The sequence below is a fragment of the Schistocerca piceifrons genome, chromosome 1 (genome assembly GCF_021461385.2).
Source record: "Schistocerca piceifrons isolate TAMUIC-IGC-003096 chromosome 1, iqSchPice1.1, whole genome shotgun sequence".
NCBI classification, from domain to species: Eukaryota; Metazoa; Arthropoda; class Insecta; order Orthoptera; family Acrididae; genus Schistocerca; species Schistocerca piceifrons.
In genome coordinates this window covers 889,909,364-889,926,770 of record NC_060138.1, presented here as the reverse complement: position 1 = coordinate 889,926,770, position 17,407 = coordinate 889,909,364, and the positions used below count along the sequence as shown (strand labels likewise).

At 40.4% G+C, this 17,407-nt stretch overlaps 1 protein-coding gene across 1 annotated transcript in view; it reads left to right on the top strand.

Moving 5' to 3' along the window:
- The window catches only part of LOC124716478, a 101,170-nt gene extending 95,050 nt beyond the window's left edge, over positions 1–6,120 (top strand). Inside the window, exon 3 of the mRNA XM_047243177.1 lies at positions 5,847–6,120. Coding sequence (XP_047099133.1) covers positions 5,847–6,021 — 175 coding nt within the window. The 3' untranslated portion in view covers positions 6,022–6,120. The remainder of the gene's footprint in view (positions 1–5,846) is intronic.
- Positions 6,121–17,407: the final 11,287 nt, after the last annotated feature.

Genomic DNA, 17,407 nt, shown 5'->3' with positions numbered 1-17,407 from the left:
TCCAGTGGCAGATGTGGACTCTGACCACAATCTATTGGTTATGAACTGTACATTAAAACTGAAGAAACTGCAAAAAGGTGGGAATTTAAGGAGATGGGAACTGGACAAACTGATTAAACCAGAGGTTGTACAGAGTTTCAGGAAGAGCATAAGGGAACAATTGTCACAAATGGGGGAAAGAAATACAGTAGAAGAAGAATGGGTAGCTCTGAGGGACGAAGTAGTGAAGGCAGCAGAGGATCAAGTAGGTAAAAAGACGAGGGCTAGTAGAAATCCTTGGGTAACAGAAGAAATATTGAATTTAATTGATGAAAGGAGAAAATATAAAAACGCAGTAAATGAAGCAGGCAAAAAGGGATACAAACGTCTCAAAAATGAGATCGACAGGAAGTGCAAAATGGCTAAGCACGGATGGTTAGAGGACAATTGTAAGGATGTAGAGGCTTATCTCACTAGGGGTAATATAGGTACTGCCTACAGGAAAATTAAAGAGACCTTTGGAGAAAAGAGAACCACTTGTATGAATATAAAGAGCTCAGATGGAAACCCAGTTCTAAGCAAATAAGGGAAAGCAGAAAGGTAGGAGTGTATAGAGGGTCTATACAAGGGCGACGTACTTGAGGACAATATTCTGGAAATAGAAGAGAATGTAGATGAAGACGAAATGGGAGATACAATACTGCATGAAGAGTTTGACAGAGCACTGGAAGACCTGAGTCGAAACAAGGCACACAGCATTCCATTAGAACTACTGACGGCCTTAGGAGAGCCAGACTTCAAGAAGAATATAGTAATTCCAATCCCAAAGAAAGCAGGTGTTGACAGATGTGAAAATTACCGAACAATCAGTTAAATAAGCCACATCTGCAAAATACTAACGCGAATTCTTTACAGACGAATGGAAAAACTAGTAGAAGCCGACATTGGGGAAGATCAGTTTGGATTCCGTAGAAATATTGGAACACGTGAGGCAATACTGACCTTACGACTTATCTTAGAAGAAAGATTAAGGAAAGGCAAACGTACATTTCTGGCATTTGTAGACTTAGAGAAAGCTTTTGAAAATGTTGACTGGAATACTCTCTTTCAAATTCTAAAGGTGGCAGGGGTAAAATACAGGGAGCGAAAGGCTATTTACAATAAGTACAGAAACCAGATGGCAGTTATAAGAGTCGAGGGACATGAAAGGGAAGCAGCGGTTAGGAAGGGAGTGAGACAGGGTTGTAGCCTCTCCCCGATGTTATTCAATCTGTATATCGAGCAACCAGTAAAGGAAACAAAAGAAAAATTCGGAGTAGGTATTAAAATCCATATAGAAGAAATAAAAACTTTGAGGTTCGCCGATGGCATTGTAATTCTGTCAGAGACAGCAAAGGACTTGGAAGGGCAGTTGAACGGAATGGACAGTGTCTTGAAAGGAGGATATAAGATGAACATCAACAAAAGAAAAACGAGGATAATGGAATGTAGTCGAATTAAGTCGGGTGATGCTGAGGGAATTAGATTAGGAAATGAGACACTTAAAGCAGTAAAGGAGTTTTGCTATTTGGGGAGCAAAAAACCTGACGATGGTCGAAGTAGAGAGGATATAAAATGTAGACTGTCAATGGCAAGGAAAGCGTTTCTGAAGAAGAGAAATTTGTTAACATCGAGTATTGGTTTAAGTGTCAGGAAGTCATTTCTGAAAGTATTTGTATGGAGTGTAGCCATGTATGGAAGTGAAACATGGACGATAAATAGTTTAGACAAGAGGAGAATAGAAGCTTTTGAAATAGGTGCTACAGAAGAATGCTGAAGATTAGGTGGGTAGATCACATAACTAATGAGGAGGTACTGAATAGAACTGGGGAGAAGAGGAGTTTGTGGCACAACTTGACAGGAAGAAGGGACTGGTCGGTGGGGCTTTTTCTGAGGCATCAAGGGATCACAAATTTAGCATTGGAGGGCAGCGTGAAGGGTAAAAATCGTAGAGGGAGACCAAGAGATGAATACACTAAGCAGATTCAGAAGGATGTAGGTTGCAGTAAGTACTAGGAGATGAAGAAGCTTGCACAGAATAGAATAGCATGGAGAGCTGCATCAAACCAGTCTCAGGACTGAAGACCACAACAACTACAACAACAGCTATCATACCCCCTGCCTAAGAAGTTTCTCCTCTCGAAGATGCTGTTTCTAACATTGCATTAAGTACTGATAGACCAGTACTTATCTAATTGTTAGTCCAGAATTTCTAGGACAAACTAGCGAGCAAGATGTGCTCTGATTGGCCCGTGAATGACGAAATTCCAGGGTGCGGATTTGTTAAACGTGGCACTGACACGCTATTGGCAGTAGAGAATAAGGTTTTTCGTGGTTGGCGCAAACTGACGAGTCGGGAGCTGGTAGAAGAAAAAGGGACTCTCTTGGTTTGTTAGTGCGTGTGGAGAGATCGCTGGTTCGAGACGTCTTGGAGCTTGGTGTTGTCTGAATTCGGACGAGCGAGATTCTGATCCTGCACTACGACCACGGTCCTCCGACTTACTACCACAGCGGACTGGTGAAAGCATACAGCAGCACGGCCCGATAGATGGGGGGGTTAATGTTTAGATAGGCAGCGTAGCGTGTCACAGCGCCGCTAAACGCGACTCATACCTTAGTACCGTTTGATATGGTATTCAATCGACCACTGGAGTTTCTAAATGAAATGGAAATGAGCGTTTGACGTCATTTGCTGGGAGGCCCCTTGCGGGGCAGGTCCGGGCGCCTTGTTGCAAGTCTTCTACATCTACATCTACATTTACATCTACATTTATACTCCGCAAGCCAGCCAACGGTATGTGGTGGAGGGCACTTTACGTGCCACTGTCATTACCTTTCTTTCCTGTTCCAGTCGCGTATGGTTCGCGGAAAGAACGACTACCTGAAAGCCTCCGTGTGCGCTCGAATCTCTCTAATTTTACATTCGTGATCTCTTCGGGAGGTATAAGCAGGGGGAAGCAATATTTTCGATACCTCATCCAGAAACGCACCCTCTCGAAACCTGGACAGCAAGCTACACCGCGATGCAGAGCGCCTCTCTTGCAGTCTGCCACTTGAGTTTGCTAAACATCTCCGTAACGCTATCACGCTTACCAAATAACCCTGTGACGAAACGCGCCGCTCTTCTTTGGATCTTCTCTTATCTCCTCTGTCAACCCGACCTGGTACGGATCGCCCACTGGTGAGCAATTCTCGAGTATGGGTCGAATGAGTGTTTTGTAAGCCACCTCCTTTGTTGATGGACTACATTTTCTAAGGACTCTCCCAATGAATCTCAACCTGGCACCCACCTTAGCAATAATTAATTTTATATGATCATTCCACTTCAAATCGTTCCGCACGCATACTCCCAGATACTTTACAGAAGTTGTAATGTGTCAGGCAAATCCAACAACTTCCATGAAAACCCTGACGTGATAAGCAAATCCAGTAGTATGTCACATAGCTCCGAATAAATCATGATATTAAATTAGCCAAAGTAATACGAGTAACGAGTGAGCAAATGGAATACGACAGACTAACACAAGAATGCCTAAACGCATGTCATACCTTCCCACCGTGAGACAGACGCAGATCCGAGGGGAGAAACGTGAACAGAAGCCGAGACCAGAACCGTGTTAAGCTAGAAGGCCCTACGATAAGGGACGAACACCCATGTGTCCAGCTAACCCATGTTAAAAGATAGAGCCCTCCAGAAGAACAGTATAGATCTTACGATAACACTAAAAGGGCCACACCAGCTGCAAGTTTTAGCGTGAGACTTTTTTGCGTCTCTGTTACGTTGCAAACTTTAAGAACATTGCCCCACCACGAAAAGTATAACGTTTCTCATTGGATAGACAGAATTTTTGTAGGCGGAGCTTAAGGTTAACATTGAGGCCGTAATTGGTCAGATGAAAACACAGCCTGGTAGTTTTTTTTTAAACCAACTTCGGTAAATTGTAGGAAGGAGAAGTTAGGAGAGAGTTGCTTCCGAGACGGCGAGCTGTATGGAGCTGCGCCGGCCGCCGCCCCCTGACGAACACCGACAAGGTAATGAACGCACGCGATGCCGCATTTTTGAGTGCATAAGGCTTCACTCAGAACTGTATAAGGCTTCACTCAGAACTGCAGAAGTCTCATCTGTTACACCCCCTTTTTGCGTAATACTAGTGTCGATCGTCAACTAAAGCTCATGGTATTCACATTTGCTACGTAAGTTAAAATCTGAAACGCGATGATTTTTATGTTATATAATTATTGAGAAGCCACATCAGCCACTGTAATTTACGACAAGTTAGATAAGTAATTAAAGATAATTGAGGGTCACTGTAGACCATTTTGATAGTTTTCGCTTTTGTGAAACTTAATTTAAACCTAGATTATAGATGTGATATGGCATAGGTCATCCTTCGATCCATTGTAGAACTTGGAAACCCACTCAGGGAATATTCGTTCACATTTTTGTTGAACGCAGTTGGTTTTTATCATCCTGTGTTAAAATATTTCCTTTTATCAATAGTGCAATTTATAAACAATGTTTTTTTAGTAGAATAAAATTTCCAATGGTAAACTTAACTGCTTTTTCGACGTTATTTTACCAGATAACTAAAAATAGGAAAGCCTTGAACCCCTTCCACTAAATTTAGTTAGTATTAAGATTCTTTTACAAGGAGTGCAGTGGAGCTGATGCTGAAATCATTAAGTATTTGGTTATGTCTTCGCTAGTCTCACTGGACTCTTCTGAACTCTACATGTCATGTGTGGTCTGACGTCTCCTTACCAGCAGCAGGTCCCAGGTTCAAACTAGTCAATTCCCTAAAAAACACGCTCAGAGCGTCGTTGCGCGAAAGTGGTAGGGAGACACGACTTAGAACAGACAGACACCACGCAGAATGTTAGAAAGTAACTGCTACTAGTGTTTGTTCCGCTATCATATAATCATACAATAAAGGATCCTTCTTTCTATGTATTCTCAATACACTACATTTGTCTATGTTAAGGGTCAGTTGCCACTCCCTGCACCAAGCGCCTATCCGCTGCAGATCTTCCTGCATTTCGCTGCAATTTTCTAATGCTGCAACTTCTCTGTATACTACAGCATCATCCGCGAAAAGCCGCATGGAACTTTGGACACTATTACATTCGACGCCACATTGGGCGACCTGCACGCCGAATGGGGATGAAATGATAATGGAGACAGCACAACACCCAGTCCGTGAGCGGAGAAAAGCCCCGACCCAGCCGGGAATTGCACCCGGGCCCGTAGGACGGCAATCCGTCACGCTGACCACTCAGCTACCGGGGCGGAAGAGTTTCTAAATGAATCACCGGGTTGTAGCGGATTAATAATTAATGTGCAGCTATGATACGGCAACCATCCCTTTGCTTGCCTATATTGTTACTTGTCATCAGCAATTAACTTTGAGTTTCGTAGAATGCTGATGCCAATACTTTGTAATTATTTAATACAACAATTAATCGGTTCATATTTCATTTGCATGTTACTTGAAGGATCACGTGGTTCCGTTCGGTTCACTGATACCGAAGGATATTGCAACAGGACAGTGTAATAAATGCTGTAGGTTATATTCATTTTTCCTATATCTTTTGTAATTTTTTTTTTTTTTTAGATGTAGATGCAACCTAAATTGTAAAGGATTGTCCCATTTCTATCATTTCATCATTGGGGTAACCCTAATATTCATTTGGTTGCGAACAGCCCTGCGTATGTCGGTGTACTCTTACTTATTTATCGCTGTGTACTCTGACTTGCAACTGGCTGTAGAATTTGCCTGTCAGCTGATGTAACGGCGTTGTACCGATGAGTCCGCTGGCTTTCTGTGCAGGAGGTGGATTGCGAGGAAACTGAGGGAAATAAATTATATCGCCCATATGAAGCCGCATGAAGGTGACCGCGGCGCCGACATCCGGTCCAGGTCATCCGCAGACTCTTGGCACGGCGACTTCTGCGCGCGCTGGCCGTCCGCGGGGCTGTTTGCGCTCGCCTGCGCTCTCTGCTAGCCTGGGAACACGACTGCAGGCCGCCCCTGCATCAGCGCTCCACACACGCTTACTTTGGTTCTTTGTAGTGCTATACTATAGCTGGTCCTTGTAGCCGCCCTAAACGATCTGTAACGTGCAGTGTTTTTGTCACCCATTAAAATATATGTATGTAAACGTTAAATTATTTACTATATTGCTAGTGCAAGGGAAGTTCATCTAAAACGTCGCTATCCATGTAGACGGTATACAGACCAACACATGTTCGCTACAGTATGCCTGTTCCCTAAACATATTTAATAAATGGGAGAATGGCCGGCCGGGGTGGTTCAAGTGGTTCAAATGGCTCTGAGCACTATGGGACTTAACATTTGTGGTCATCAGTCCCCTAGAACTTAGAACTACTTAAATCTAACTAACCTAAGGACATCACATACATCCATGCCCGAGGCAGGATTCGAACCTGCGACCGCAGCAGTCGCGCGGCTCCGGACTGACCCCAGCCGGGGTGGCCGAGCGGTTCTAGGCGCTTCAGTCTGGAACCGCACGACCGCTACGGTCGCAGGTTCGAATCCTGCCTCGGGCATGGATGTGTGATGTCCTTAGGTTAGTTAGGTTTAAGTAGTTCTAAGTTCTAGGGGACTGATGACCTCAGATGTTGAGTCACGTAGTGCTCAGAGCCATTTGAACCATTTGAAATGGGAGAATGAAAATGGAAAAAATTGCTAAGTGGACTTTTTTTCATAAAACTTGTTTTCAGTGCCATTGTGTTCTCGGCACTCTGTTTCATGTCCCTAGAGATACGGTACAAACCATTCAACATTTGCAGACCATCTTAAACAGAAATAGCACTAAAAAAAGATACGAATATCATAAGAATCAGTAAAGACACATCTCCCATTTTTAAGATACCCTTTATTTGCAGATAAGAGCGAATTTTACTTTATTTCCAGTTTTGCTATTTGACATACACGAAGTGACTATATCAGCACTTCAATATTTACGGTAGGTTCCCACTCTGGGTAGCACAGACAGATGGCCCACTGGCACTTTAAGAGGCATGGGATGAGGTGTCGATGCAGAAATCGCCCATGGCGTCAACAAATAGAGACATTGGGAAAGTACGTTCAAGCAATTTTTATTTATAAATATTTACTAACAAAAGTTGCCTTTTGCCATTCAGACATTCCGAGGAGTCTTTGGGTCATAAAAACTCCTGTAGTAAATTGACAGTGCTAGCAAACGTTCATATTAATAAAGGAATAACTTTGGCATAACCGAACAAGTATGACCTTATACGCACCATACCCATTGTACGCTCAAGTTACAGATTGGTCGCCGTAGTCGGCAGTAGTTGATAGAATGCCTTTCGATCTAGTTATATGGGAGACCATGCTGTCTTACCGTTAAATAGCTTCTAATCAGTTTGAACAAGTTCATTTAGCGGTATTTCTTAAATAAACGCACAATATGGCATCCCACGTAAAAAGTAATTGCCCAAAACACTTCTTCCCGCTTCATTGCGTAAAACATAGATAGTAGTACTGCACTATCAGAATGCGATGGCGCTGCTACGGCTCTGCAGGGGGACATAAAAATACAAGTGTATCTCCAAATAACAGGTAGGAAGAATTCCTAGGCGATGGCTCACTAATTCAGTTGAAGGACGGACTGGCTTAATCATCACAAAACGCAGGTGGGGAAGCGTGGCCAGTTACACTGTGCGCCACTTATACCACCACCTACGGACTCACCGTCTAAACTGAGACATTTCTAGAGGTTTAGTACGAAAGGGAGGTTTCTTGCATTTGGCAACCCTTGCGGGAAGATGAATTTATCGCAAATTTGGATAGATTAGTGGATGCTTCTTGCAAATCGTTGCAGTTTGGACAATTTGCAGTGGATGCGTCTTGCACTTGGCATCTTGTGAGTGATATACGGCTGTAGAGAAATAACTTGCGACGGTAAAAAGGTATTTATTGCAAATTTATCGGCAAAATAGGAAGTGCAATTTCTGTGATACACGAGACGAGAAAAGAAACGGATAGTAAACATTAACTGTTAGAGGTGGTTGCAACGTGTAACATTAAAACTGTGTGAGTCCAGTAATGCAGGAAATGTGCCACGTAAAGTGATAAGTTTGGCATAGCAAAAAGTACAATTCACGTCTCTGGAGTACGAACACATCTCGAGTGAAGAATAGCGAACGACCTTCCAGAATAGGTCGTAACAGAAGGAAGATAGCAACGTGCAACGTGGCAAAGCAAGCTGCGTAACCGTAGGAAACAACGCGACGCGACGGCATCCCGTGGATAGTACTTCAGCACAGCACAGTAGCAGAGGAGTGCACTGGAGGCGCTCTTGCTAATGTCCAAAGTTCGACTCTCGGCGAGGCAGCGGAACACTACTGCGCCCAGTAAAATATACAATTTTCAAAGTTAAAATGATATAATAGTGTTATATACAGTAAAAGTTACTTAGGAGCGGTTAGAGAACTAACAATAAAATGAGCGAACCAAATATTAGCGAGACTATGGTTCAAGAAATCTCTGGTGCATGGTGTACTTCCGCTTTCAAAATAGAAAGACGATCCTGTAGTCATGTTGAATGATATTGTAGGTAACAAGGGACAGGAAATCCCATTAAATACCTATAATAACAAAGAAAATTCTGTTGAGTGAGACACTCAGACATTGGTTAAGGAAAGTATGAAGACCGAAAATGAACCTAACAAAATTATGTAATGGTTCACAATTCAATAAGCAAGTCATCTTTTCAGCTTTGGTCAGTAAACTAAAGGAAAGTGCTAGGGAAACTAAACAACTAAATCAAAAATTGGAAACGACTAACACAAAATACCGGAAACTGCTAGCGAAACTAACAAGAAACTAGAGGAAAATAACAAAAATCTAGAAGCAACTAATCACAGAACAGAGGAAAGTTCTAGAGACAGAACAGTTGATAAAAATTATGAAAGAAATCGTGAAGGACACAACTGACAGTTTGGATAAATGTATTAGGAAAATTAACCAAAATGTCAAAGTGTAAACAAAAATGAGAATATAATCAAGGAACAGCGGGCAGGGACTCAAACTTCGGAAAAGTCACCACTGAGGGAGTAGTCGCAGAAAATCACTGTAAATTTATTACAGAATTAAAATACAATTTTAAAACTTTAGATCACATTTTTGGTAAGGAGGTTCAAATGTGTGATGCATCGATCTCCAATATAAATAAAGAAGTAGATGAAACAGGGACATGTTTATCTACTAGAGTATATTCACTACAAACAAATACCAAAGAGATACAAATGTAGCTAGTATTCAGAAGGTGGTCAGTGATTGCGCTAACAGAGGCACTGAAATGGTTGAAAAGAAATAAGATTAAAAATTAAAAGATATTATTGCTGTAAATAACAGTGGAAGGAATACAAATGGAGACCAGTATTTAAAATTTTGTACTTTACATAATTTCCTGGCAACAAAGAAAATTGATTCTAAATTTTTTGTGGAACAGTTCGTCTCTGTTACCTGAAAAATGGGACCAGACGAGGAAAAAAAAAGGATGTGTTACAAGAATAACGGTAGGAGATAAGCGTTTATGGGGAATGAAAGCTGGCGAATCATTTCAAACGTATGAAGAATTTATTAAAAAATTCTTTGACAGGTACTGGTCTAACAGTACTTAATGCAATGTTAGAAACAACATCTTCAAGAGGAGAAACTTCTTAGACAGTGGGTATGATAGCTATAAAGATTATTTTCAAAGATTTTGCGAGACGAACTTGGGGGGAGGAAAATCCAATAATGGCTGGGGAGGAGTAAATTGGAGATCGAGCGAAAGTGGTAATTGGAGGGAGCAAAACGGGAACCATAATGAGTAGAAGGAACATAACAGAAATCAGAATGGAAGAGAGGAGGGGCATGTGAATGGGTGCTACAAATGTGGCAGAGGAGATTGGAACCGAGGAGGTAATAATAATCACAGTAAAAGGCGATATCAAGAACAAAATGAGACATAATGACAGGTTAGAAAGAAATTACGAAAAGGGAGACCAGGAAAGGAAAACTGGAAAAGATTTTGTGTGAAGTCCGAAAGTAAGTTCAGATAAGTGAATGACCATTGACTATGAAGAGGTTGATACAGGAAAGTTCTGGGGGTAATAATGGTTCAAATGGCTCTGAGCACTATGGGACTTAACTTCTGAGGCCACCAGTTCCCTAGAACTTAGAACTACCTAAACCTAACTAACCTAAGGACATCACACACATCCATGCCCGAGGCAGGATTCGAACCTGCGACTGTAGCGGTCGCGCGGTTCTGGGGGTATTAGAAAAGTTATTTTTGAAGAAGATGGAACAGATAGTAGAGAGGAATACCAACCGATTGTAGATGTGGAAATTAGTGGAATTAAAGCAGCTGCTGTTATGGTACCGAGTTACGTGCTGTAGCAGAGGCGCTTTATGACCAAATAAGAGGCAGCAGTGAGGTACCAGTATTGCCATTACAAGGAGTTACAGTAAAAAAAAAAAATGAAGAATTAAGTGTTATGAGAGGTAAATGTTCAGGATTTTTATTGGAGGTTAGTACTATGGTGGTCCCAAATCTTTGTGTTGGTTGAATAACAGGGACAGATTAGTTGGTGGACCACGTAGCAATTATGGACTTAGGAAAGGGTAGTGTGAACCTAATGGTAAATGTTATTCAGAGAGAAATTACATTTAGTAATATGGTTAGTCCCAAAGGGGAAGTTCTGGATAATTACTACCTAAAAATAGTGTTAAAGTGTTTTCAGTGGGAAGTCAACAAAAAGGGAGCTGTTCCACAGAGAAAAGGGATTCCGAATTAGAGTAAAGTTGGTTAGGGGTAGTAAATGAAGTAAAGAATAAAGTGAAGAATATTGATTTTATTGATACAGATGGGAAATGACAGCTAGAGAATGTGCTGTTAAAATATAAAGTATTTTGTGATAGAGCAAGGTTAATGAAAGGAGAACCTTACGACTGTAAAGTCAAGCCACATCAACGTTTTAAGTTGAGACCACATGTAACACCAGTATCAAAAATGACCACAGATAGAGAAATACAGAGGGTGTTGTCCTTACAGATTATAGAGAGATCAACCAGTCGGCACTGTAACCCACTAGTTTGTTACCAAAAGAGATGAATCAGTATGAGCTACATTGTACACTAGGATACTAAATAAAGTAACAGAGTCTGAGAACGATAGACCAGCAACTTTAGAGGAATTACAGGAGAACTTTGAGGGTGCTAGTAAGTTATGTAGTCTGGACCTAACTGCTGGCTACTTGCAGATAAAATTGGCTGAAAATTATAGGATGTTTACCACTTTCATAAATAACGGCAGATGCACACAGTTAAAGGTACTGTCATTCGGACTAAATATTTCGGTAGCCTCATTTATAAGGGCCTTAGAATCCGTACTTGGAGAGGAGCTGTTATCTAAGATCACTCTGTATGTGGACGGTATTATAATTGCAGGCAGCAATTGGCAGGAACACAGTTGAATATTGGAGGAAGTACTAAAGGCCTTTCAGAGAGGGAAAGTCACAGTTGATGTAGCCAAATCCGAATTTGGAAAAAGCGGAAATACAGTTTTTGGGGTATGACCCAATCCTGCTAAACTAGAAGCCATCACGTGGTTCCCACCACTGAGGAACAAGAAACAAATCAAGTCTTTCCCCAGCCTCTGTAATTTTTATCGCAACATTGTGAGTGAACAGCTACTAAAGCAACAGCTACACTGAATTTAATAAGGAGAATGTCCCATGGTCGTGAACAGAACAGTGTCAGAAGGAATTTTATAATAGTAAGGATGCTGTCTCTAAAGGTGGAATACTGTTTGGTTCCACCCAAGGTTAAGTAAGAAGTTTCTTGTATTTGGTGACAATTCCAACACTGGGATTGGAGCACATCTATTCCAAGTAACTGAGACTGAGCGGGACAGAATAGAGAACAATTAGTTTTCCTAGCACAATGTTAATGAAGTGTGAATGTAGCTACACAGTTACTGAAAAAGAGACATTAGCAATTGTGTGGGCCTCGAAAAAGTTATGATTCTAATTGGTACGGAGGAAAGTAAACATATACACAGACAAGTAGGCGCTGTTGTTTATTAGGAGTTGTAGAATGACACATGTTGGACTTATGGGAAGGGCCATAGTTCTTCAGGAATTCCTGTTTGATATACGTTATATTCCTGGTAAGTACAACGTAGTGGTAGATGCATTGTCATGACTGCATTCCAGCAAAATATGTTTGTTTTACATTAAAGGGGTTGACCACAAAAGCGAGGTTCTAAAGATATTGGGAAGCATCAAAAAGAAACAAGAAAAAGATCCAGTTCTGGCTATGGTAAAGTAAAGGTCTAAAGAAAACCAAGAACTCAAAATAAGGGAATATTATTTGGTAAATGTGGATATTGTACTGTATAACTATTTTAGTGTGGGAAGATTGGATGTTGTGTTTACCTGAACATAACATAGAGGAGTTCATATGGTATATACACATGAGCTATGGTCATTTTGGAACCAAAAAGTGTGCAGTAAAGTTGAAAGAAACTTGCATTTTAACAATATTACAAAAATGTGAAAAATATGAGAAAACGAAAACACCTACAACCTCCAGAAAAGGGAAAATGCATTATATCAAAACAGGTAGGTGTGCTAGCTGCAGCCAATGTTTCCGGGCCTCTTCCAACCAAAATAGGAGGTTTTAATTATGTGTTGGTAGTAACGTACGAATTTCCTAACTTTTTAAAGTTGTGCCCTACGAGGCAATATACCAGAAAAGTAACAGCTAGTAAATTAGGGCAATGTTATGTGCATGCAGTATGCAGGCAGAGGCAAATATTTTATGATTATTGGTCCCAGCCAGTTTTTATCAAAACCTTGGAGGAACATCCTGAAAATCCTGGATCTGTATATATAATCTCAAAGTTCCATCTGTCCTTTAACCCTGTGTCAAGCGTTATAAATGAGCTAGGAAGACTATGTAGAGCTTTTTGCCATTACCACCATACTACTTGGGGAATGTATGTTAAAGAGTTTGAGGAGGTGCTTACTCGGTTTCCACATTCAACAACAGAAATATCACCCTATGTATTGTTGGTCGGCAAGTGACCTGAAACTACGATTGAACATGCAGTAAAATTCCCAAAAAGAATTGGCTAGAGTTTGGAAGAAAAACGTAAATCAGCTTTGTAAAAGGTAACAGCAAAGTCAGAATCTCATAAGGCGAGACATAACAAGAATATAAGACCCAAGGAATACAATGTAGGTGCTCTGGTACTGATAACGGCTCATAAGAAATCATCTAAAATAGATACTGAAATAAAGAAATTTTACGAAATTTTTAAAGGACCATATGTCGTTAGCAGGGAGGCACGACCTGGTACAGAGGAAGTAGTACATCCAGAGTCTCATGTATAAAGGCCATATGCAATGTAGTCTATGTGAAGAGATTCTGTGGTAATTAAAGGGAAACCTCAAAATTCTGACGTGCCTGAATGTCAGTTACTAGAGAGATATCCTATCTTGTAAGGTAATAAAGAGTATACAATGTGAAAGACAAACATAACCATGAAATCCATTGAAAAACAGTAATTCTATTATACTGCAGAGAGATACAGTATTTAGAAGTATTTTGAAATAATGTACATCCAGTTCAAGTGTTTGTAAACAAAATAAAGGGGTTGAATGGAACTTGAGAGGACATGGTTTGCCAGCGTATTGTGATGTAAGGAAGGCCATTAAAGGGATCACATAGGCAGGGAGAAGCTAATGACGTGCAGAGAACAGTTCAGGGCTTAAATAGCTGAGCCAGGTGATCATGTGACATGGTCAGTGTGACTTAAGCAGAGGCACGTCACGACCTTGACATTGGTAAACACAGCGACACTATGAATTACAGATAAACCAATAATATGAACCTAAATAATTTAATTAATAATTTAATGTCTGAGTGGCAAAAGGCAACTTTTGTTAGTAAATATTTATTGATAAGAACTACTTGCAATTACTTGAAACGCACCAGAATAAATGTACCTAACCTACGTATCACTTTGCTGGCGTCATGTGCGATTTCTGCATCGACACCTCATCCCACTACCTCTGAAAGTAGCAGATGGCCAACCACCCCTGCTAGCCAGCGTGGGAACCTACCGCTTGCTCTTTACTCCGTAAATACTGCAGTGGTGATACATTCACTTAATGTATATGAAATAGCAAAACTGAAAACAACGTAAAATGCGCTCTTATAACAATGATTAACACTTGATGTTAAACTATTTAGGTTGATATTGTTGATTTATCTGAAATTCATAGTGTCGCTATGTTTACCAATGTCAAGGTCGTGACGTCCCTCTGCTTACGTCACACTGACCATGTCACATAATCACCTGGCTCAGCTATCTCAGCCCCAAACTGTTCTCCGCACATGTCATTAGCTTCTCGCTGCCTATGTGATCCTTTTAATGGCCTTCCTTACATCGCAATACGCCAGCAGACCACGTCCTCTCTAGCTCCATTCAACCCATTTATTTTGTTTACAAACACTTGAACTGGACATACATTATTTCAAAATACTTTGAACTATGGTCTCTCTCTGCAGTATAATAGAATTACTGTTTTCAATGGATTTCATGGTTATGTTTGTCTTTCACAGTGTATACTCTTTATTACCTTACAAGATAGAATATATCTCTAGTAACTGACATTCAGGCACGTCAGAGTTTTGAGGTTTCCCTTTAATTACCACAGAATCTCTTCACATAGACTACATTGCATATGGTCTTTATACATGAGACTCTGGATGTACTACTTCCACTGTACCAGGTTGTGGCTCCCTGCTAACGACATATGGTCCTTTAAAAATTTCGTGAAATTTCTTTATTTCAGTAAGTTGACAGTGCTAGGAAACGATCATATTAATAAATAAATGAATGACTTCGGTGTAAGTGAAGACGTATGGTCTTACGCGAACTATGCTGATTGTACGCTCAAGTTACAAATTGTGTGCCATAGTCGGCAGTAATTGATAGGATGCCTTTCGATCTAGTCATGTGGTAGGCCATGTTCTCGTACCGTTAATAGTTAGCTTATACACCGTGTGAACAAGTTCATTTTAGGGTGTTTCTTAGATAAACCTGCCATAATGGCATTCCATGTAAAAATTATTTGTACAAAAATCTTCTTCCTACTTCATTACGTAAAACATAGACAGCAGTACTGCACTTCCAGAATCCGATGGCATTGCTACGGCTCTGCAGAGGGACGTAAAACAAGAGCATCTCCGCGTAACAGGTAGGAAGAATTCCTACATGGCGGCTCACTAAGTCAGTTAAAGGACAGACTGGGATAATCTGGGATAATTATCGCAAAACGCAGGTGGAAATACGTGGCCAGTTATACTGTATGCCCCTTATATCACCATTTACAGACTTACCGACTAAATTGAGACATATCTAGAGCTTCTGTATGAGTGAGGGGTTCTTGCAATTTCCAAGAAAATTTCCATATACACGCAAAATATACAGTTGCGCAGTGACCAAATAAATGTTGGGAACCAGACACCATAAAATAATTGAAGAAATCACATGAAAATTAGAAGCGCTTTTTCCATTCTTTACCCTCTCTCACTTCTTATGTCCATTCATCTTTGCTTCTTCTTCTCCCATCTACTCACAATAAAAAAATTAAAACTCCATCACTATTCCTTCATTACTCTTACATAGTGCATAAATACACAGAAACATAATTAAACAGAATAATACACACATAACGAACCACAGGAAAGAAAAAATTTAGATAAAAAAAAGCTACTGGCAATGTTACCATCACTATAAAACACAACACACACTTAGAAGTATACAACAAAATAGTGAACAATGGTTTACGAAATTTTCCTGTGGTAAACCTAAAAAAATGCATAATTCCGCGAAGCAGAGTAAAATTAAACCACAATTATCAGTACTTAACGAAGAAAGAAGCATTTACTGATGTGGGCGAAAACCCAAGCAGAAATTACTGGAAGTAAAAACCAACAATTTGTTAACTGTTTATCGATCGAGAAACAAATTAAATTGTAAGTATATTTAGTTACAGGCAACTGATGATGCCTTACTTCAATAAAGCGGAGCGCGTCTGGTGAGGAAAACACGTATTTTCTTGTACTTGTAACGACAAAATACACAAACCTTGAGGAACAACAAATGTAATACAGGATGTAACGGATATAAGTGCAGATATTTGTATTGGTGACCGAGAACGGTGTAGTGAATACTTCAATATTTACGTCATTTGCAGGCTAATAATTGTAGCTTTCACAGGTCGTTTGTTTTTAGGTTGGTTAGTACCTCCAATTTCACGTGGCAAGAGCACCATTTATGTTTATTTTCCCATGGGCAGTAGGTGAGGTGTTGAAGTATGGACGCTAAACGGTTAGTTCATGCTGACAGGCATTGGTCACTTGGTGGTTCAGTTACGACTGTACAGAAAACATCAGGTAGTAAATTAGGTGACATGCTTGTGGGAAGACTCTTTGATGTAGAGAAAAAACAATCACCACACAGATGTGTATAAATATTAAGGTACCATACATAAAAGTGCCTGCACTTATACCCCTTACATCCGGTATAACAGGGAAAAGGTGTCTGAAGATGAACCTGTCGGTTCGAAACAGATAACGGCGCTATCAGCACAAGTAGATAGTATTATTAAGTGTGCCTGATTGCTGTTATTTTCTTTGCTAGAATCAATTTGTAAAAGTTTTGTTGTTGGCACTTACAACCAGTTATTTTCCTAATATTGCGCTTACAATGTTTTTAGTCATTATTTGCTAATTTGTCTCTTTTTCTCTGATGTAGTGACCAGCATAATTCTATGGTATCAGAACGCCTTCTCACTATTTTTTGATATAAGTCAGTTATGTACAGAGAGAGGTACATTGTTTTTGCACTCTCCTAACAAATGTGTGATCTGGCACTTACAACGCATTCCATTTTCACTCATCAACTGGATTAATGGCAGCTACGCTAATATATGTGCATGAAAACAAAAACTTGCTGGTGTTTAATACTTCAGCTCCAGGAAGAAGAGTAAACAAGGAAATATTACTTATTGTGTATAAGCAGTATAGTAAGAACACATTGTTAAATTTGTAGGTCATTTGGAGGTGTACAGCAAGCGAAGTTTAGTACACAGAACTAACACCTCTGGCAGCAACAATGGCAATCTGTCTGCGATCCAAGCCGAAATGAGCTCAGGTGACCACTGCAACAAGGCCATTGGAGAACCCTGTATCAGTTTAGATCAGGACACCACCAACGACATACAGTCTTGCATTATCTTGTTGAAAGTTAACGTCATGGGGGACCTTGGAGACAGGGC